Source organism: Clupea harengus, chromosome 4 (assembly GCF_900700415.2).
Source record: "Clupea harengus chromosome 4, Ch_v2.0.2, whole genome shotgun sequence".
Lineage (NCBI taxonomy): Eukaryota > Metazoa > Chordata > Actinopteri > Clupeiformes > Clupeidae > Clupea > Clupea harengus.
Window position 1 is genome coordinate 28,332,065 of NC_045155.1, and position 23,438 is coordinate 28,355,502.

The following is a 23,438-nucleotide window of genomic DNA, read 5'->3' on the forward strand; positions in this document are numbered from 1 at the left end:
ATCAGTCATCTGAGAGTGGAGAGGTCATCTGAAGTGAGCGCATTTTCAAATGAATGTTTACATACATACAGACAAGTCACATGGCCCTTTTTGCCTCACAATTTAATGGTTTATCGAATGCATCATGCATTAAACAGCACCACCCAGTGGCAAGATTCTGACTTCACATCATGTACAAACTGAATTAAGTTGTGTACGGCATCAGATATATTTCATTATGTATTGTATTCATTTGCTGTTAGAGTGACACTGTGATGACATCACTGAAGGCCTCTATGGCATTTGTCATCTTCTCATGTCTGACTACAACATCTACCTGTCAGTTTTAGAGACTCACACTGACAGACTGACTGGCATGCCTGCTAGTTTTTGTGTGTCTTCACCAGGCTAAGCTGACGGTGTGTGTGTGTGTGTGTGTGTGTGTGTGTGTGCGTGTGTGTGTGTGTGTGTGTGTGTGTGTGTGTGCGTGTGTGTGTGTGTGTGTGAACGTACTCTGCTGGTATTGCAGGCTGTAACCTGTCAGGATGCCGTTGGCTTCCACAGGTGGGGCCCACACCAGTGTGATGGAGGTTCTCTGGGGGTTTGTTGCTCTTAGGATTGACATTTTCTCTGGCACTGTAAATGAAGAGGCAAAATGAAGAAACCAATCAACAGATGAACTGGTGATTTCTTACGGGAAAGGGTTATTCTCCCTCTGTCTTCTGTGCATGGTTATGAAAACTGACTAAACCACAGTGGGAGCCCTTCTTTTACTGTGAAACTCAGTGGTACCCATGGTTACAGTACACTTCACCACATGTCATCAGTGCTGGTTCCTATGGTAACTATTGTTTTATCAAGGCCAAAAATATGGCTGCCGTATAACAGTAGTGTAATTAAAAGTTGAAGTGTGAGCATGTTTCACAAATCTTATATTTTCTTATCCCAGGGCACAAACGAAGGCGTACCTCCTTGTGGAGTTGTGAATGTCACTGGGAGGCTGCTCGGCCCGTTGCCTTTCTTGGTGAACACGTTGACACTCAGACGGTACTCCGAGAAGGGCTTCACTCCTGGGATCATGGCGTGTGTGCGATTCCCAAAAACCTTCATGGACTGTTTCTCCCCTGGTCCTTTAGTAGAGACTAGCAGGCTTTGGGTCCTCCACCAGTTCACCTGGAAAGGGGGGACAGAAGCGTCAAGACTGAAGGGGGAGAGGACCCAAATACACGACGCATGACACAGGAGGCAGGAGTAAAGCAAAAGCGGGATTTACTATTCAAAGGAACATTCAAAGAAACAAAACAAGCAAAAAAAAAAACCAGACAGGCAAGGCAATCCACAAAAAGTAGGAAAAAGCCTTCATAGTCCAGGCAGGCAAGTAATGCAGAGAACAGACCGACAGGCAGGTAAGGCCATCAACTGAACGAGCTCATGAAACGAGACAATCAGACACAGAAGCACAGACAGAGCAGGGCGTCAGTAGGAGGGTGAGACACACAGAAGCACAGACAGAGCAGGGCGTCAGTAGCAGCACAGACAGAGCAGGGCGTCAGTAGGAGGGTGAGACAGAGCAGGGCGTTAGTAGAAGCACAGACAGAGCAGGGCGTCAGTAGGAGGGGTGAGACAGAGCAGGGCGTCAGTAGGAAGGTGAGACAGAGCAGGGCGTCAGTAGGAGGGTGAGACAGAGCAGGGGGTCAGTAGGAGGGTGAGACAGAGCAGGGCGTCAGTAGGAGGGTGAGACAGAGCAGGGCGTCAGTAGGAGGGTGAGACAGAGCAGGGTGTCAGTAAAAGCACAGACAGAGCAGGGCGTCAGTAGGCGGGGTGAGACAGAGCAGGGCGTCAGTAGGAGGGTGAGACAGAGCAGGGGGTCAGTAGGAGGGTGAGACAGAGCAGGGGGTCAGTAGGAGGGTGAGACAGAGCAGGGCGTCAGTAGGAGGGTGAGACAGAGCAGGGGGTCAGTAGGAGGGTGAGACAGAGCAGGGGGTCAGTAGGAGGGTGAGACAGAGCAGGGGGTCAGTAGGAGGGTGAGACAGAGCAGGGCATCAGTAGGAGGGTGAGACAGAGCAGGGCATCAGTAGGAGGGGTGAGACAATCAGGATGGGAAACAGGCGAGGATCAAAATTGTCTGGGAAACAGCACAAAAGTTAAGATGTAGAGATTTTTTTATATATTTCTTATGTAAAGTAGTATTTATTGTTACACCAGGTTATATTGCTCGTAGCTTGACTATTCTCTCCCTTGTACATCGCTTTGGACAAAAGCGTCTGCTAAAAGTAGATGTAAACACAAAAACACACAGCAGAACAGTGAACACAGAGCATGTGGAACAGAACACAAAACAAAGCAACACAAATGACCCCCAAGGTGGCCACCACAGAGAGCCCCGGCTAAAACTGACTAAAAGCCAGCATACGTTCAGACAAATATGGGGAAAGGCCATGTCTGACTAGGGCACACACACATACATATGGTCCGGTCAACTCACAGGAAGACAGGATGAAAGAGAAGACTGTAAGAGGGGAGAGGGAGAGAGGGAGAGGCTTGTAGGCTCAGCTGTCATATGGAGGCCCAGAGAAGAGTGACAGTGGGGTGTAAGCTAAGAGCTGGGAGCTCTGTGTGTGTGTGTGTGTGTGTGTGTGTGTGTGGCGTGTGGGGGGGAGGGGGTCATCATGGGCCATCTCTGAGGGACAGGGCTGTATTATAACCTTAAAGGCAGAGAGGGTGACGGGATTGGAATGGGAGAGGATAACAAAGGTAGTCATGTGGAGAGAGAGAGAGAGAGAGAGAGAGAGAGAGAGAATGGTGTGGAGGTGTAGGAGTGGGTTTTAGGGTGTAGGTTATCTGAGGTGATGGAATGGCAAGCTTTTGAGAGCTCCGAGAAGTATGCTTGATGTCACTCAACATGGCCGTGTTTGTGGTGAAAGCGTCGGTGCAAAAATGTGCTTGTTCCACGCACAAATAAGTTACCTCATTATTTATTTAGGTCATACTCATTAGTGCAAGTTATTGATCATACGATAATTCACGGTTTACTTCTTTTGCAACTGACGTGATGTTAGCCTTCTGGCTAGCTTGCCTACTTTACATCACCTAACTGTCAATACTGTTGCCTGTTTGTTGACATCATGTGAATGCTCTCAAATCGGAAGTGGAGCGCTCCCAGCTGCCTGAACGCACAATAAGGCGTGGGAGATGGATGGAGGGCGGGAGGGATACGGTCACAGAAGGGAGGGAGGGAGGGCGGAGGGGGGCACTCACAGGTGAACCATACAGTCCCAGAAGGGAGGGAGGGCAGAGGGGGGAGGCACTCACGTTGTATCCCACCAGGTGCCCACGGAGCGCGTTGGCAGGGACGGGGTTCCAGCGCACCCGCAGCAGAGTGGCATTCTTCACCTCTACAGACACATCCTCAGGGGACGCCAGCGGCACTGCACAGAGCACAGGGCACATCAAAGACAACACACACAGAAACGCACACACACACACACACACACACACACACACACAGACACACAGACACACACACACACACAGAAATGCACACGCACACACACACACACACACACACACACACACACACACACAGATACGCACACACACACACACACAGATACGCACACACAAACACACACACACACACAGACACGCACACACACACACACACACACACACACACACACACACACACACACAAACACACACATACGCACACACACACAAACACAGATATGCACACACACACACACACACACACACACACACACACACACACACACAGATATGCGCGCACACGCACACACAGAACCATAACCAAAGATGACACACAGAGATACACGCAGACAGATCACCCAACTAGATATATAACCAAAGCGTACACACACACACACACAGGTCACACACATACACACACAGGTCACACACAGATACACACACAGATATATAACCAAAGCTTACACACACACACACACACACACACACACACAGGTCACACACACAGATACACACACAGATAAGTAAAAAAGGGTTACACACACAGATACACTCACACAGATCACTCAACCAGATATATAACCAAAGATAACACATATACACACACATCACACACACACAAAATATTATACACACACAGATACATAGACACACTGAGATACACAAAAAGATACGTAGGTAGAGATCACTCTCTCTCACACACACACAAATACACATCCACACAGATACATTCATATGCAGGATACCACTGCAGGATATAGCGCATTAACACTACAATATCTGCCCCATGTACAACTGCAGGATATCTCGCATTAACGCTACAATATCTCGCATTAATACTACAATATCTGGCATTAACACTACAATATCTCGCATTAATACTAAAATACTAATAATATATCGCATTAACGCTACAATATCTCGCATTAATACTAATAATATATCGCATTATCGCTACAATATCTCGCATTAATACTAATAATATCTCGCATTAACGCTACAATATCTCGCATTAACACTACAATATCTCGCATTAACACAACAATATCTCGCATTAACACAACAATATCTCGCATTAACACTACAATATCTGCCCCATGTATAACTGCAGGATATCTCACATGAACATCACACTTCTATCTGTATGGGATCTAATATGTTCTATCTGATGAGACTGCCCATGTGTATAGGAGGGAAGCCTTGCACTGGAGTCCTTTATCTGTGTGTCCGCAGCTGCTGATGCAATGAACTTGAACATGAAAAATGATCACACGTCAAACCCCAGCCCTTATCATATTTCACTTGAGTGTCTCAGACACAATGCAAGGTTTCCTTCCCTGCCATACATACATGCACAGTCCCTGGGGGGGGGTACAGAAAGCACACATTCACAGCAAGGCTATAAATGGCAGGAACTAAAGCATCAGCACTGTCAGGGAAGACTGGGGGAAAATGTCAACTCCGTACAGTAACACGGACCTAATTAACACTAACATTCAGCTGCTGCTTTTTCTGACAAGGAGAGGAGAAAGAAAGAAAGAAAGAAAAAAATACCCAACCTGATCCATTTTCCTGTAGGCAATGCCAAAAGACAACTGCAGACAAGAACTGGTCGTTTGTCAAGTAACCTTTTACAGCGTATCAAGCATTTGTTTAGAGAAGATGGGCAACCAAAATGAGAACAGCATTTTGGCTCGTCTTCAACATCGTACAAACACAGCTCAATCTGGTACGGATGAGGGGTGGGTTTCCCAATAGCGAAAACTGTATTGGGTTAGAATCGCAGACTCCACCTTTTACAGTAGTTAGTTGTGTCATGCCTTAACAGACACGCAAGCTATAACAGCAGCTGATTGGACCACAGCCAGACAAGGGCCAGATTAGGGCTAGGCCTGTTCCCATCTCCTGCTCTCTCTCTCTCTCTCTCTACTTTTCAGCCCTGGGTTTCCCCATAACGCCGTCTCTTAGCGTCTCTTAAACTCTCTTAGCGTCTCTTAGCGTCTCTTAAACTCTCTTAGCATCTCTTAGCCTCTCTTAAACTCTCTTAGTGTCTCTTAACGTCACTTAGCGCTTTACACTGGAAAGCTACGCCTTACTAAAGTTGTTTACTTTTCTACGTGTGTTTCCCAAATCATCTCTTCCCCTAAGAGAAACATTCCTACGTATACCTTAAGAGGCTCAATTCATGTTTCTGGAATCGATTATTGTCATTCAGGTTGAGAGATGAGTATGATGGGCATGACTCAGATTGGAGCGCAGGTGATCATTACTAGAAAGAACATTAACAAAAAAAATACTTTGCAAGCTAAAATATATATATACACAAGTTCCCACATAAGGATAGCTGTAGGCTAGATGTTACTCATAGATGTGTATTTGCAAGTGATGGAAATTGATATTACCATTAATTTATAGACTTACATTGCATTGCAAGCATGTTCTCCTGTGTGTGTGTGTGTGTGTGTGTGTGTGCCATGTGTATTGATAGTCTTGGTACACCTTTGTTTAAAGCCCCTAGCAGACATCCCCCTGCCCCAGGTGGAGGAATACACATCAATTGTCCACCATTTTGGGCCTGTGTGTGTTCCTCCATAGGAAAATCTCCTCCCACTCACCTCCCCTTCCCAACCTTGACCTGTAGAACCTTCCCAATGTTGACCTATCACCCCCAATGTAACCTCCCATGATTGACTGGTATTTAACCTGTAACACTGTGGTGCCTCTTCAGTCTTTGCCTGCCTCTACCTGATGTTGGAATTGACTCCCTGCAGGAGCACCTTGAAATACACCTTTGATTCGCCTCGTAGTCTTTTGTCTATTAGAATGTTGGCCTGAGATTTCCTATCACAAGGGATTAAAAATAAATGACTTGTTATTTATACCAATGTTTTTTTGACCGCAGTCAGTGCATATGTCCAGACACTAACATCTGCATCTGAAAACTGTGTTAAGGTATAGCTAAGAGTGCTCCAGAGGTATGCCTTAGGTAAGGACACGCTGGGACACACCTTGATATAATGCAACGTAAAGTATAACGAGGCGCTAAGAAGGCTCAGGGAAACTCCTCGTTAATATGCAACTTAAAGGATAACGAGGCGTTAAGAAGGCTCTGGGAAAGCCACCCCTGGACACCTGCCAGACCAGCGCAAAACCAGAGCCACATAAGGACCAGAACTGGACCAGAAGGAGGTCAGACTCGAGAGAGAGAGAGGTGATAGAGGTGATTTCATACGGATCGTTCACGATGGTCTAATCACATGCTCCTTACCGTCCTCTCCAGAGTAGCCGGTCACCACCTTGGGCTCGGGCCCCCACCCCTGCTGGTTGTGGGCCTGGATCTTGATCTCGTAGGGCACGAAAGTGGGCGTGTTCTTCACCACGAACGAGTGCCTCTTCACCATCTGCTCGGTCCAGCTGTCCTCCACGCCCAGCCGCCGGTAGCTCACCTTGTACTCCAGGCCGGGCCCGTTGTGCTCCACCGGCATCAGGGGCTGCACACACAGCAGGGGCCCCCGTGAACTTTAATGAACTTGGTTTGATTAACAGGAGGATGGGAAACATATCTGTGGTTGTTGTTGTTGTTGTTGTTGTTGTTGTTGTTGTTGTTGATTTATTGCAACGATGCAAAGAATAAAGTTATCAAGTCATCATTATCTTAAGGAAATGTTAACTAAATTCATTGACCTGATTACTAACCTTGAATGTTTTGGGCTAGTTCAAACCAAAATATAACAATGTGGGGCTAAATATTCTCCTCACGTTATATGGTAGGTCATCCAGCAAGACACAGAGGATATAACCACCTCCATCAAATGTGATGAATTAAAAATGACAGTATTTATAAAGCCCCCATTATATGGGACATTTCTGTCACTTGGCCCCAAATCGTTCTTCATTTTGTACCCCTTAGAGGTTGTACACGAACAAGATTGAATGTAGAAACATAATGATATAAAAATATGATGATATACTTTTATCACTACTCTAATTCCAGACTGTAAAATGGTGCCTAAAAATGCAGAGTCACAGTGTCTTAACAACTGCTTGATGTGCTGACATCCATTAGTCATCTGATGTTGCTGGTGGTGTGATACGGTGACATACCTCCCACGTGATGTCCATCTGATTTGGCAGGTGACCCTCAATTTTGATGTTTTCTGGATTCCTGTCCGGCTCTGTCAGGAGACACACACCAGACATAGTGTCTGCTCAATCTAATCCCAGCATCGGGTTTGCCAAAATCAATGGCGTCGCGCAGATTTACGGTGGCAGCGCGGTAAATCACTGGTAGTGATAATAAACTCCACTGTAAAAGGTATTGCCCAATTTATTGGGGCGTTAAAATGCGTGTGAGGATTTACTGAAGTGGTCTAATCTGAGTGTAAACCTTAAAAACTTCATGAGCAAGCAGTTTTGTTAAAGTTCAAGGAGAAGAGAGGACCTTGGGGGAGGGGGGGGGGCGTGAGATGGATGGAGAGATGGATGGACTAACAAAGAGATGGAGAGACAGAGAGATGTGAAATAGAGGAAGACACACAGAGAGATGGAGAGATAGAGAGATGTAAAATAGAGGAAGGCACAGAGACATGGATGGAGAGATAGAGATGTGAAATAGAGGAAGGCACAGATACATGGATAGATTGATTCAGAAAGAAAGGTGTTCGATGAAGAGTCTGAGAAGGCAGCTAAGATGCAGAAATGAGTGTCAGAGGAGAGAGTGAGAAACGGATAAAAACACAGGTAGAGAGATAGAGGGAAAGAGAGAGAGAGATAAAGAGAGATGGAGAGAGGGAAAAAGTGAGATATAGAAAGAACACCTTCATGGGAAAGTAGAGAGAAGAGAAATTAGTGTTAGAAAGAAGCGTAAGACCGATGGAAACAGAAGGTGATGGAGAGAAAGTAGATTGAGACAAATCGGTAGAGAGGGTGAGAGGTGCAGAGAGAAAGGGTGAGCGAGAGAGGAAGACATAGAGAGAGAGAGAAACAATGTGCTAGACAGACACCATTACGGAGAAGCAGACAGGAGAGAAATAAGTGTTATTGCATGTGCGGTCAGACGAACCTGTGGCCTGGGTTTTGTATCTGTCAGTGGGCCTGCTGGGCGGCCCCTGGCCCACGTCGTTGACTGCACACACTCGGAAGCGGTAGTTGATGTGGCCCTGCAGCATCAGCATGGCGGACGCGTGGTTTCCCGGCACCCTCTCCAGCTCCCGCCACCTCTCAGGGTCCCATTGGTTCTCCTCGTACTCGACTACAAACTCTGTGCGGTGTAGACCCCAAAACTACTGTCAGTCCAGACAGCTAATTGCTAATCTCCTGCTGGGATATACCTTTCTATGCTATTCCATTCAATTCAATTTTATTTATATAGCGCCAAAACAATTAAATTGTCTCAAGGTGCTTTACAGTGCCGAGGCCTGAACCCCCTTAGAGCAAGCACAATGGCAACAGGGGCAAGAAAAAAACTCCCTGTTAAGCAGGAAGAAACCTTAAGCAGAACCGCGGCACATAAGGGGGGGCCCATCTGCTTAAGGCCGGCGGGTAGAGAAAGATGCTATATGCACATGATGCATCAGTAACAATAGCAATGTATTACGTGGTTTGAAACTGAACTGGTTTTCTGTCTCTCAAGAAAGCAGTTTAATTTTGGCTGTCTTAAACTAATTGCTGGGAGGGGTTGTTGGATTACCAGTGATGCGACTATTGTGTTCTTCACCAGGCGTCCATTTTAGCCTGACACTGCGGCCTCTTTTATCTGCAAGCACCAGGTCCTCGGGCGCTTCGGGGACATCTGCAGCGGTAGAGAGAGGAGAGGAGAGGAGAGGAGAGGAGAGGAGAGGGGAGAAGGAGGATTCATTACAACGCCGCAGCATAATGATCAGCTCCGCCACGTCGTTAGAGACAATGAGCGCAATTACTGCAGCAGGAAATATATCAGCACAGCCGCACAGCCGCACAGTGATGGGTAAGCAAATCGCTGATCGCTAATGAGACAGCAGGGCTGCGTTCAGAGAATATGAAGTACACGGGGTTGTCTGACCCTTGTTTAGTTCAAATCACTGCAGCGGTGATTAAGAAACGTGGAATATTCCAGGCAGGCGATCTTTTCTTAGTCACCCATAGCACTCTGTTGAAGTGGAGTGAGAGATGGAACTCGACTTACCCAGCACTGTGAGGTACGCTGCAGCCTGGTCCTGGTCCAGCGTTGTCTTGGCGACGCACGAGTACAAGCCCTCGTCACTGTGGCTCACGTTCGAGATTTGCAGAATCCCGTCGTCCACAGAATACCTGCAGAAGCAATATAGAAATACTTAACTACTACTATTTGCTGTAAAGCACTTTTGCATGAAAGGTGCTATATAAATAAAGTTTTATTATTATTATTTTATTATTACTACTACTCAACTCACCAGCTGACATACCCTAATCTAAGCATGGGTCAATGAACTGACCAATAAATCCACCAATCAATGTATCAATAAACAAATCAATCAATCACTGAATAAATAAACAAATCCATCAACCAATGAATCAATCAAATCACTCAACCATCTTCCTGAGAGGAAAATATATATTAGTAGATACTTGAATTTGAAGGATTCAGACAAAAAAGTTTTGAATTTCACGGCTGAGTGTTTCTAATAGGGAGACAAGGCATCACAGCCAACAACACCTTTGAGCACCTAGTGCATTAAAACAACTGCTATCAAAATACAGCATGGCACGCTACGGGTGACGGAGCAATCCATCATCGCTGTACAGTGACACTGTGCCAACCTCGAGTGTGGCACTCGTACCGTGCGTCCTGTGTGTAATTGAGGTATGCCTCCTCGCCATCGCGTGCCCACAGGATCTCGATCTCCCTCCGGAGGCTCCTGTCATACTCCGCCTGGCAAATAAATTGGGCCGTGGTGCCGCGCAGAATCTTCAAGTCCTGCGGGGGCTCAATAATCCGAGTCGGGTCTGGAGGAGAAGAGAGGAAAAGGAGAGCCACTGATTGTTCTGGGGTGTCAAACATGTCAAATCTTCAACCCGACACTTTGAAAAGCCCCACGTGTGAAAGAATTGCTATGAAAACATCACAGCTGACAGCGTGAATATGTTACTATGGAAACGAGCGCCGTTCTCTCCCGTGGCAGATACCTTTTATCTCCAGCTTGGATGTGATGAAGGTCTCCCCCTCAGAGTTGGAGGCCTGGCAGGTGTACTGTCCTGTGTCCTCTTTGGCCACGCGCTGCAGCTGCAGAGATCCATCAGCAAGCACAGAGAACCGACCCCCCCCCACGGTCTCTCCTGTCTCACCTGAGGTCCTGCACACAACATCCACAACATCCACAACACTGGCTTATTTATTTTAAATAACATCCACAACATTTGTTTATTCTTTTTAAATAACATCCACAACACTGGTTTATTTTGTTTAAATAACATCCACAACACTGGTTCATTTATTTTTCCCATAGCATCCCTAAAGTGTGGTGTCAAATCTAAAAACTGTTTAATCATCTTCCAACCACCTCCTCAGTGTCTGCCAGGGTTTAGTACCTATGCCCTTTCAGGCTGTCTCTAGTGTAAATTAGGCTCCAACCCTCTACCTCTCCCTGTTCTCCACCTCTCCACCTCTCCCTGTTCTTCTCCACCTCTCCCTGCTCTTCTCCACCTCTCCCTCTTCTCCACCTCTCCCTGCTCTTCTCTCCCTGCTCTTCTCTGCTCTTCACCTCTCCCTGTTCTTCTCCACCTCTCCCTGTTCTTCTCCACCTCTCCCTGTTCTTCTCCACCCCTCCATGTTCTTCTCCACCTCTCCCTCTTCTCTACCTCTCCCTGCTCTTCTCTACCTCTCCCTACTCTTCTCCCCCTGTTCTTCTCCACCTCTCCCTACTCTTCTCTACCTCTCCCTACTCTTCTCCACCTCTCCCTGCTCTTCTCTACCTCTCCCTACTCTTCTCCCCCTGTTCTTCTCCACCTCTCCCTGCTCTTCTCCACCTCTCCCTACTCTTCTCCCCCTGCTCTTCTCCACCTCTCTCTGTTCTTCTCCACCTCTCTCTGCTCCAACCATCCACCTCTCCCTGTTCTTCTCCACCTCTCCCTGCTCTTCTCTACCTCCCCCTGTTCTTCTCCACCTCTCCCTGCTCTTCTCTACCTCTCCCTACTCTTCTCCCCCTGTTCTTCTCCACCTCTCCCTGTTCTCTACCTCTCTGCTCTTCTCCACCTCTCCCTCTTCACCTCTCCCTGTTCTTCTCCACCTCTCCCTGCTCTTCTCCACCTCTCCCTCTTCTCCACCTCCCCCTGTTCTTCTCCACCTCTCTGCTCTTCTCCACCTCTCTGCTCTTCTCCACCTCGCTCTGCTCCAACCATCCACCTCTCTCTGTTCTTCTCCACCTCTCTCTGCTCCAACCATCCACCTCTCCTTGTTCTTCTCCACCTCTCCCTGCTCTTCTCTACCTCTCCCTACTCTTCTCTACCTCTCCCTACTCTTCTCCACCTGCTCTTCTCCCCCTGTTCTTCTCCACCTCTCCCTGCTCTTCTCTACCTCTCCCTGCTCTTCTCTACCTCTCCCTGCTCTTCTCCACCTCTCCCTGCTCTTCTCCACCTCTCCCTACTCTTCTCCCCCTGTTCTTCTCTACCTCTCCCTGCTCTTCTCCACCTCTCCCTGCTCTTCTCCACCTCTCCCTACTCTTCTCCCCCTGTTCTTCTCCACCTCTCCCTGCTCTTCTCCACCTCTCCCTACTCTTCTCCCCCTGTTCTTCTCCACCTCTCCCTGTTCTTCTCCACCTCTCCCTGTTCTCTACCTCTCTGCTCTTCTCCACCTCTCCCTCTTCTCCACCTCTCCCTGTTCTTCTCCACCTCTCCCTGCTCTTCTCCACCTCTCCCTCTTCTCCACCTCCCCCTGTTCTTCTCCACCTCTCCCTGTTCTTCTCTACCTCTCTGCTCTTCTCCACCTCTCTCTGCTCCAACCATCCACCTCTCTCTGTTCTTCTCCACCTCTCTCTGCTCCAACCATCCACCTCTCCTTGTTCTTCTCCACCTCTCCCTGCTCTTCTCTACCTCTCCCTACTCTTCTCTACCTCTCCCTACTCTTCTCCACCTGCTCTTCTCCCCCTGTTCTTCTCCACCTCTCCCTGCTCTTCTCTACCTCTCCCTGCTCTTCTCTACCTCTCCCTGCTCTTCTCCACCTCTCCCTGCTCTTCTCCACCTCTCCCTACTCTTCTCCCCCTGCTCTTCTCCACCTCTCTCTGTTCTTCTCCACCTCTCTCTGCTCCAACCATCCACCTCTCCCTGTTCTTCTCCACCTCTCCCTGCTCTTCTCTACCTCCCCCTGTTCTTCTCCACCTCTCCCTGCTCTTCTCTACCTCTCCCTACTCTTCTCCCCCTGTTCTTCTCCACCTCTCCCTACTCTTCTCCACCTCTCCCTGTTCTTCTCCACCTCTCCCTGTTCTCTACCTCTCTGCTCTTCTCCACCTCTCCCTCTTCTCCACCTCTCCCTGTTCTTCTCCACCTCTCCCTGCTCTTCTCCACCTCTCCCTCTTCTCCACCTCCCCCTGTTCTTCTCCACCTCTCCCTGTTCTTCTCTACCTCTCTGCTCTTCTCCACCTCTCTCTGCTCCAACCATCCACCTCTCTCTGTTCTTCTCCACCTCTCTCTGCTCCAACCATCCACCTCTCCTTGTTCTTCTCCACCTCTCCCTGCTCTTCTCTACCTCTCCCTACTCTTCTCTACCTCTCCCTACTCTTCTCCACCTGCTCTTCTCCCCCTGTTCTTCTCCACCTCTCCCTGCTCTTCTCTACCTCTCCCTGCTCTTCTCCACCTCTCCCTGCTCTTCTCCACCTCTCCCTGCTCTTCTCCACCTGCCCTTTGTCTCTAGGACAGGGCTCAGGCGTCCACATAAAAGTCCTCAATATGTCATTCCGTTCATCAATGAAGTGTCTTTACCCTGGAAACTAACTTAACAGTACAGCCAGCAATGCCAAACACTGAGGTAATACTGACGAAGTTTGTGTCAAAAGTCTGTGACCACTGAATGGTCCGAGGTCCGAGTGCCGAAGCAAGCAGAATTGAAGTTAAGCGTAGGTATCCATATCAGGGGGCGTGGCAAATTCGTTAAATCTCTTCCCAGACTTCCATTTAGAACGCCATTAACATCTGCCAGAATCACTGACCCTTCCCTCAACCACATGTGTCTGCACATTAGCAATAGTGCTTTGAAAACAATGCATCTTTTCTGAAATAAAGGATGATTAAATCTGTACATTGGATCCCATGGATTACTGTGTTGTTTTTATAGAATAAAAGTCCTTCTCATCTATGAACTCACCAGACAACTGTAGCCGGGGGCGAGCTGAAGACGCTGCATTCCATGAGCACGTGCTTGCCTTGCACTGCAGAATACTCCTGGAAGTCTCTGGTGAGGATCAGAGGACGCAGGTCTGCAGACACACAATCAACGCATGTTTAGGCTCTCAGCTGATCACACAGGATGTGCAGTAATCATGGCGTTAACACATCAGGTGGCATTTCAGTTCCACCCTGTCACAGCATATACATGTGCAGTAATTAGTGCTGTCAAACGATTCAAATATTTTATCGCGATTAATCGCATTTATGTCATAGTTAACTCAAAATTAATCGTGATTAATTGCAATTTTTTATCTATTCTAAATGTCCCTTCGTTTATGTATTTTTTCCATCATTTTATTTTTATTTTAATGCCCTTATCAAGATGGAAAAGTGGATTGGCTTGCTTTATGCAAATGTTTTATTTTATTGAAAACCAACATAGCCAAACAGGGCGGTACAAAATAAAATTATAAAGTGCACATTTCAGGTAAACAAGGACTCAGCCTATAGTGCAGTTAAACCATGGCTTAATATTTTCTTTTTTCCAAGTTTGCTGGGAACATAGCAGTCAGGTCTCTTATTTCAGAAACAATGAACTGTAACAGTTAGGTTACCAATAAAAGGTAAGCCTACTACTTCTTTGCTTTCAGCCAGCTGCCTGTTGACATTTTCAGACAACAGTGAAGCTCGCTTCTTTTGCACAACACAACTTTTAAAAATAAACTTTCCATTCAGAAGCTTTTTATCATCCATTTCGCCGTATCGCGCTCACCATTCACTCAAACCGTAACTTTAGCCTACTACACAGTTTGCGAGGCCAAAAATAATGTTAATCTAAAATAAATAAAAAAATAATAATAAAAAAAAAAAATCGTGTTAATCTCGCGATAAAAAAATTAACGCCGTTACAATGGGTTTGCGTTAACGCCGTTAATAACGCGTTAAACTGACAGCACTAGCAGTAATCATGGCATTACCACATCAGGCTTTCTAGTTCAACAATGTCACAACACATACATTATCATGCCCTTAACACATCAGGGTCGATGCCTTATTCTATAATTAGTTACCGTGATCATTAATGCCCACTGATATGGCACTGCTATGTTTCTATTAGCTGTAATTATATTAACTCTAGTAATGTTCTTTTCACAACATCCTTTGTCACACTGTAATACATCGTCTTACCATCACTCTTCACTAGAGCTTCGATGGCAATTACCCATAATGTTATAATGTAATGTAATGTAATTATAATGTAAGAATTGAAAAGAATGTGCTGCGGAAGCTCATTACAGCGTTTGCCTACCATCTCCCATGACATATTTATGTTGGCTTATAATAGAGGGTTTAAGGGAAGTGTTACACAAAGGATTATCAAAGACAAACACCCCATCCACAAATTCCAGTGACAATTTCACTGCCGTCTTTATCGACCAAACTTGGGGACCTTTGGTGACATGGGAAGCCATTTAATGAGCCGACTGAAGGCTCCCTGTCTCGCCCATCCAGCCCTTTCCACGCGGCCAAGCTGAGTGGGCGCTACTTACTGAGGACCATGAGGTTGACGTTGGCCATCACGGAGCCGTGCGGGTTGGAGGCCTGGCACTGGTAGACGGCCGTGTCACTGCGCTGGACCTGCTGCAGCATAATGGTGTCATCAAACAAGCGGCGGCCGGGCGTGGGCGTGTCTGAGAACAAAAAGAACGAGCAAAGGACTTGAAACAGACAGAGGATCCGTCCAACATAAAAGGGCCAGAGACAGGACTCCCCTATGGAGCCACAGTAGGAGCCCGTGATGAGCAGAGCCAAAGACTCATAATGTGTTTTTTCTCAGGGGTATTTTTGTCTGTTGTGACGGGAACAAATGAAAGACTAACAGCATGACTTTCATAGTCATAGTGTCTTTGTATGTGTGGTGATGAGCAAACACGAAATGTATCGAAATGTCTGTTGTGACGGGAACAAATGAAAGACTAACAGCATGACTTTCTTAGTCGTAGTGTCTTTGTATGTGTGGTGATGAGCAAACACGAAATGGATCTTTTCTCTGTAGTCACACACCTCCGATGGGCTGTCCGTTGATCCTCCAGGTGATGGTGGGCCTGGGTCTGCCGGTGGTGGCACACTTGATCTGCACATCCGACCCGATGGTGACCAGCTGGCTCTCCGGGGGCTCCTCGGCCCAGCTGGGCGGCTCTGAGGGAACACATGACCCAGGGTTCATCAGTATGTACTCATCAGTATGCACTCATCAGTATCTAATTATCAGTATGTACTCATCAGTATGTACTCATCAGTATGTACTCAACAGTATGTACTCAACAGTATCTAATTATTAGTATGTACTCAACAGTATCTAATTATCAGTATGTACTCAACAGTATGTACTCACTCAACAGTATGTACTCAACAGTATGTACTCAACAGTGTGTACTCACTCAACAGTATCTACTCAATATGTCCTGTTTCAACATAATAATTATCTAATTATCAGTATGTACTAATCAGTATGTACTCAACAGTATCTAATTATCCGTATGCACTCAACAGTATGTACTCACTCAACAGTATCTACTCAACATGTCCTGTTTCAACATAATAAGTATCTAATTATCAGTATGTACTAATCAGTATGTACTCAACAGTATCTAATTATCCGTATGCACTCAACAGTATGTACTCACTCAACAGTATCTACTCAACATGTCGTGTTTCAACATGTGATCCCCAAAATAATTAATTCCTAAAAAGAATCACCTTCTGTTCATCTGTATGGTTCTTTACACAAGAAGGAAACTCGGGGGAAATTAACCACACAATGCTCAGCATACAAAAAAGAAATAGAAATAAACAACTCATACCTGCCAGTAGCTCATTACACAGTTAATTGTGTAAAACTAGGTGCTTACGTAGTTAAATATAGCAATCCTCATCTCTTTTCTTATTCATGATTCACAAGGCCTCTCACCCTCCACAGACACACTGAAGAAGTGTGATTTCTCTCCCAGATGGTTCTTCGCCGTGCACTTAAACATCCCGTCGTCCTCCCTCTTCACCTTAGCCACGGTCAGGAGCTTCCCAAAGTTCTTGATGTTTGTCCTCCTGGGTAACGTCTCTCCCACCTTTGTCCATTCGTACACTGGCGTGGGGCTGTGTGACACAGGCGAGAAGCAGACCAGCAATCAAACAGCACTCAATCTCATTCAGTCCAGTAAAACCCCTCAAGCAAGAGTGGATTTGAAGCTCTCTCATCCACTGTGTCTGTTCATATTGAAGCAGTGGCACCTGGACAATGGCTCCTTTAGCTGAAGTGCTTGTGGTTATTGCTGACAACAAAGCCTTTGTCTCCAGGGACAAAATGACTGAAAACATGCAGTCACTGTGTGTACTTACTCGTACATACTATGGGCAATAGACTGTATTTGCACAGAACATTTATTAGGAGCATACATAGCCTTTTACAATAAATGCCTCATATTCACACACACACACACACACACACACACACACACACACAGTAAAGGGAGCTATACAAAGAGCCAACCATCTCCTCAGGAACAGTTGGCGCTAGAGTCTGCTGCTCAAGGCCACTTCATTGTGAGATGTAAATGTTAATGAAAATGCATCGTGTTAAAGTCAATGGCAGCAGCAGCAGCACCTTGACTTGCAGACAGACAGGTACTCACAGTCCCTCAGCGATGCACTCCAGCTCCAGCTCGTCTCCCTTCACCAGGTGCACCTCAGACTGGCCACCAGGGGGCAGCAGTAAGCTGGGCTCGCGCTCTGAGGACACCATTCAGCACAAATTATCAGGAAGTATTAAGACAAATGTAAAGATTGTGTATGTGCAAGTGATTGTGTGTGTTTACGTATGTATGTGTGTGTGTGTGTGTGTGTGTGTGTGTGTGTGTGTGAATGTGTGTGTGTTTTTCTATGTGTATGCCATTTGTTAGTTGTGTATGTTCATGTTATATGTGAGTGTGTGTTATGCGTGTGTGTGTGTGTGTGTGTGTGTGTGTTTGTGTGTGTGTGTGTGTGTGTGTGTGTGTTAGTGTGCAGCTTTGATCTATATGTGTGGCATATGTCCCCTTGCCTGAGATGATTGCCTGATTTTGTTAATTCACTTCAAGTACTGCTTACCTGTGGTTTTGCTATCATCCAGCTCTGTAACATCCTTTGCTGAAACATAGAGAGAGAAAATATTCTCATTTCGTGTGTGCATTTTCTACAATTTTAGCCCAATGGAGTTGAGAGGACATAGCCTGACATAGCATGACATAGGCTGACATAGCCTGACATAGCATGACATAGCATGACATAAGCTACTCACAGGGCTTGACCACTACAGACATGGCCGGCTTCTGCACTATGGTGCGTATCCTGGGGAAGGCGGCGAAGCAGCAGTAGTCACCGCTGCTGTCCCTCTCCACGGCGTTGGAGAAGTAGAGGTTCCCATTGAGCCCCATAGACACCCTCTCATTCTGCTCAATATGCTTCAGACCTGGAGAGGCCAGGGAGAGAGAGGGAGAGAGGGAGAGATAGAGAGGGGGGGAGAGGGGGGGGGGGGAGAGAGAGGGGGAGAGAGAGAGAGAGAGAGAGGGGGGAGATAGAGAGAGGGAGAGAAAGAGAGAGAGGGACAGGTAGGGAGAGAGTGGGAGAGAGATGGAGAGAAAGATATAGAGAGGGAGAGAGAGAGAGGGAAAGAGAGAGAGAGAGATGCTAGATTTACATGACTTGCTGTGGCTATCAATAAAGGCAGGATTTTTTGGTTAAATTAAAGAGAGAGAGATAGAGAGAGTGTAAAACTAGCGAACTAACCAGCTAAAAAGCATGTAAAAAAACACCATCAACAACCCAGTTGGCACTGATTCAATCTTGGCATGCCAACAGGTGTCTTTTGGCGATATTCTTGGTGATGTTGTGCTTTAAATTTGTTGTTTTAATTTCTGGAGGGTGTTTCATTGGACCACAGAACTGCATAGTGCGTAGCCTGGACGGCTAGTGGGATCAACTGGTGGGTTTACCTGTCCTTCACATGACAGTATGAATTTAAAAGGATCCCAGAAGTAGTTGCTAATAAAAACAGAGCTCGAAAAGTGGCAAATTGTTGCATGAGAAAGAAAGCGACTGCCTGGGTGGAGGAAGCTTTTATGAGTCCAAAAGGATTAGAGGATGCCCTTGATTGCTCCCTCTCACCCAAAGGCCCATCTGAGATGCAAACTCGCTCATTCATTCGTGACGATGCCACTGCTCCGAGCGGTTGGTTGTCATGGTCAGCTCTGGTTGCCATGGTGATTATTCATGGAACATAACTTTTAAAACCTTTCCGTAAGAGCTCATTTGCAGAAGATGGTGCAGAGGCTCTTGATGAACATTCAATTATCTGATATGAGTATATACTTGAGTTCCTTAATGCAGCCCCCTGACCACACACACACACACACACACACACACACACACACACACACACACACACACACACACACACACACATTATACATCTTAAGTTATATTTTTCCACAATGTGTGTCATTTGTCTGCAGCGTACTTGTAGCCCGACCATGACTCAGGTCCTAATGAGAGAGTATTTCAGGCTGGGAGAAAGCAGGCCTGCGGGACGACACCTTATCGCTCGTCAGCCAGCTGAAAGAGGGCCAAGCTCTGATAGCCACACTGCCAAAGCGAGCGGTAACAGGGGGACAGTGTCTAGCACAGGGCTGACCCAAATACTTCTAAGCTCTGAAAGCATTGTCCCGAGAAGAGTCTGGGTTTTTACAGCATTCAAATTGGGGGCAGAGTCTTTCATTTTTCATTAGATCATTTATTTTGTAGTATTTGAGTATGAGAGTAAGGTGTATCATGTTAACTGGGAAAAAAACACACTGCGATCACTAATTACTATTACTATCACTACACTCAGGATAGTTTATGCTGGAGAGTAGTATGTCTGGTAGGAAAATATTTTGATCCTTGTAAATCAGCTGACAAACATTTGCTTGTAGGTCAACTGGTAGAGCAAGGTAGCAACAACACCAAGGTCAAGGTCACCAAGATTCAGTTCTTCGAGAACACAAAAAACGGACTAACCCTTAGCTGGATAAAAGCATCTTCTTATTATATAAATATAGATAAGCCTTCGTGCTGCTGATTAAACCGAATAGTCTAACTGATTTTGGAAGACAGGAGAAGTCGATACAGATCGCATGAGGTTATGCTGGACAGTAGTAGGAATATTGTCTGATTCTTGTATAGTATCCACTGAATAACCATTTTGCCAGTTGTTTAGACTGTCTAGTCTGGTGTGTGTGCTCACCAATGGCCATCCAGGAGAGATAACATGCCATCCTGGACATGGTGGTCTCATCCTTGAGAAGCATCCATTAAGTAACTCTTTGTAATGATGTTATGTTGTTTGTAATGTTTTGAAGTGCAGGCACTCACCGATAGTCATCCAGTAGACCTGGAGAGGGGCGATGCCGTCGGGGGGGTTGCACTCCAGGACAATGGACTGGCCCTCGACGACCACCACAGGGGGAAGCTTCTCTTTGGGGAACTTTGGGACATCTGCGCACGGGCGAAACAAAATGGAGGGAAAAAAGCTTCAAGTACTCTGAGTACATCCGTCACTTAAGTGGTGTGCTATGTCATCTTGTTATGTTGACCTCATGCTTGTGCTTAAACAAGTGGTTTAAAAATAAATAAATAAATACGATAAAAATAAAGTGCTTCTACACTCCAACCACTTATGGGGAAATAGTGAATGCTTCATCTCTGTGCTGTATTTTATTGCCCAGTAAAAATACTACTATTAGTCTACAGGCTAAGAGATCGCCTGAACAAATACAATCTACGCACGAGCGAAACAAAAGTGAGGGAAAAAAAGCTTCAAGTACTCTGAGTACATCCGTCACTTAAGTGGCGGGCTATGTCATCTTGTTATGGTGACCTCATGTGTAAGATAAATTCAGTTCAGTACAAATTTTATTTGTATAAGCGCCATAACAATACAATTGTCTCTAGGCCTTTTACAGAGACCAGAGCCTAAAGAAGAGCAGTCAGTCAGAGACAGTCAGCGAAGTCAAGCAGGGACCGAATGCACTGTGCTAAAGGCAGTTGAAACTGAACAATTTCTGAAGCTGGCAGAACGCGCGTTCTCCAGCTTTCAACGTACTTGACTGTACTGTATTGACTGCTGTATTTGTGTCGCTATTTGCCAGTAAAAACGTATCTTGTAACAACCAAATGCTTCGTATGGTGGTCTCTCTCTAAACCAACACGCAAGAGTGAAAAATACTCTTACACATGCTTGTGCTTAAACAAGTGGTTTAAATATAAATGAATAAATACAATAAAAATAAAGTGCTTCTACACTTCAACCACTTATGAGGAAATAGTGAGTGCTTCATCTCTGTGCTGTATTTTTATTGCCCAGTAAAAATACTACAATTAGTCTACAGGCTAAGAGATCGCCTGAACAAATACAAATGCTTAGAATGCAAAAACATCTTTGTCATGACACTTCTAGACTCACGTGTCATTGTTTACAAAAGAATAACTACATTGGAATAACCTTGAAATAAACACGCAATGTAACCTTTAACCTTTGCTTGCTTTAGCGGACTGTAGACTGAATGTGGTTTCACTTACTGGGTACAATAAAGTTAGTCTCCTCTGTCATGGCAGTGCCCAGCGTGTTGAACACGTAGCACTGGTACTTTCCACGGTACTCCGAGACGTGTTTGTTGTTGGGAATCACGAAGCTCCCAGAGTTGGGCTGCGTCTGAAGCCGGGGGTCGCGGCGCGGGTCAAAGTGCTGCCCGTCTCTCGTCCATCGGAATCTGTCACGGGTTCACAAAGGAAAAAAAGTTTTTGTCAGAAAACCAAATGAATAGGAATACACCATATATATATATATATACACTCCTATAGATAGATAGATAGATAAATAGATAGATATATAGATGGATACTTTATTAATCCCGAAGGAAATTTAGGCATACTATAATGACTATCCCCAGTGGTGAGTGCAGATCGAGTCAATGGCGTAGCGGCCCTGGCACTTGTGCTGTGTTGTACTGCATGTGTGCAGTGCTGTGTGCTGTGCTGCACTTGTGCGGTGTGCGGTGTGCTGTGTTGCACTTGTCGTGTGCGGTGCTGCACTTGTGCGGTGTGCTGTGTGCTGTGTTGCACTGGTGTGCTGTGCTGTGTTGCACTGGTGTGCTGTGTTGTGTTGCACTGGAGCGGTGTGCTGTGCTGTGCTGTGCTGTGTTGCACAGGAGCGGTGTGATGTGTTGCACTTATGCGGTGTGCTGCACTGTGTTGCACTCACGCTGGTTGCGGGTTGCCTTTGGCCTCGCACTTCAGAGTGAAATTCTCATCAAACGGGAAGGCAATCAGGGAGCTGGGCGCCTTCGCCGTAATGGTTGGCAGCTGTTCCACTGAAGAAAAGAAACGAATGGAATGCTCGTTGGTTGGACTGGTTGGTACAGTATGGCAGAGAGAGGCACTGTACACACACTGTACAGTATGCAGGGACCAAAGAAGCCCTGAAGCATTTGACAGATCAAACAGGATAAATCCAGCACTATGAAGAAGTGTTGGGTGAAACCGCACTTCACAGTGCTGCAGACAGTATTGCATGGTAAAGCTAAACACACACTCACATACCCACAAACACACACACACACACACACACACACACACACACACACACACACACACACACACACACACACACACACACTTCACAGTTCTGCAGACAGCATTGCATGGTACAGCTATACACACACACTCTCACACACACACACACACACACACACACTTCACAGTGCTGCAGACAGTATACACATACACACAAACAAAGCAAGCAAACACACACACACACAGACATAGACACACATACACATATGCTCATGCACACACAAACACATTACACATTACACATTGAGACAGAAAGCCTCTGTCACAAACACACACAGTCCCACAGAATCACACCCTCCGTCTCACACAAACAGCACACACACACACACACACACACACAAACACACACACACACACACACACACACACACACACACACACACACACTCAAGCAGAGTTAAGCAGAATTACAGCCTTTGTCACACACACACACACTTACTCACACACAGTTTAACAGGATTACAGCCTTTGTCTCACACACATACACACACACACACACACACACACACACACGCAGTTTAACAGAATTACAGCCTTTGTCACACACACACACACGCACACACACACGTGCACACACACGCACAGTTTAACAGAATTACAGCCTTTGTCACACACACACACGCGCACACACTCACCCTCCAGGGGGATGTGGAGCCCGAGGATGGTGGACGACAAGGCCAGGAGGAGCGCCAGGCAAGAGCCCCGCAGCGGCCTCATCACCCACCCTGTGACGGAGCTGACGGAGGGGACGGAGCGGACGGAGCTGATGGAGCGGACGGAGCTGACGGGGCTGATGGAGCTGATGGAGGGGACGAAGCTGATGATGCGCGGGCAAATCCAACCTCAGCGATGCGGCCTCTTAAGTCCTCCAATGATGACCCAGGTCAACACACTCCAGAGCTGCAAGGAGATTGAACATGAGTGATATGTTC

At 46.4% G+C, this 23,438-nt stretch overlaps 1 protein-coding gene across 10 annotated transcripts in view; it reads right to left on the reverse strand.

Moving 5' to 3' along the window:
* The window catches only part of chl1a (cell adhesion molecule L1-like a), a 69,480-nt gene that overhangs the window by 19,475 nt on the left and 26,567 nt on the right, over positions 1–23,438 (reverse strand). For 8 of the 10 annotated variants that reach the window (XM_031566947.2, XM_031566954.2, XM_031566952.2 and 5 more), the window contains 22 exons: positions 23,142–23,406; positions 22,136–22,244; positions 21,454–21,644; positions 20,248–20,370; positions 18,137–18,307; positions 17,947–17,985; positions 17,493–17,589; positions 16,775–16,956; positions 15,868–16,002; positions 15,354–15,494; positions 13,781–13,892; positions 10,612–10,778; positions 10,266–10,431; positions 9,632–9,756; positions 9,158–9,259; positions 8,531–8,728; positions 7,573–7,643; positions 6,737–6,959; positions 5,028–5,063; positions 3,292–3,407; positions 948–1,152; positions 493–615 (listed from right to left, as the gene is read on the reverse strand). In XM_031566947.2, coding sequence (XP_031422807.1) covers positions 493–615; positions 948–1,152; positions 3,292–3,407; positions 5,028–5,063; positions 6,737–6,959; positions 7,573–7,643; positions 8,531–8,728; positions 9,158–9,259; positions 9,632–9,756; positions 10,266–10,431; positions 10,612–10,778; positions 13,781–13,892; positions 15,354–15,494; positions 15,868–16,002; positions 16,775–16,956; positions 17,493–17,589; positions 17,947–17,985; positions 18,137–18,307; positions 20,248–20,370; positions 21,454–21,644; positions 22,136–22,244; positions 23,142–23,223 — 2,914 coding nt within the window. In that variant the 5' untranslated portion in view covers positions 23,224–23,406. The remainder of the gene's footprint in view (positions 1–492; positions 616–947; positions 1,153–3,291; positions 3,408–5,027; positions 5,064–6,736; positions 6,960–7,572; positions 7,644–8,530; positions 8,729–9,157; positions 9,260–9,631; positions 9,757–10,265; positions 10,432–10,611; positions 10,779–13,780; positions 13,893–15,353; positions 15,495–15,867; positions 16,003–16,774; positions 16,957–17,492; positions 17,590–17,946; positions 17,986–18,136; positions 18,308–20,247; positions 20,371–21,453; positions 21,645–22,135; positions 22,245–23,141; positions 23,407–23,438) is intronic. The other 2 variants (XM_031566955.2, XM_031566950.2) reach the window with 1 other exon arrangement.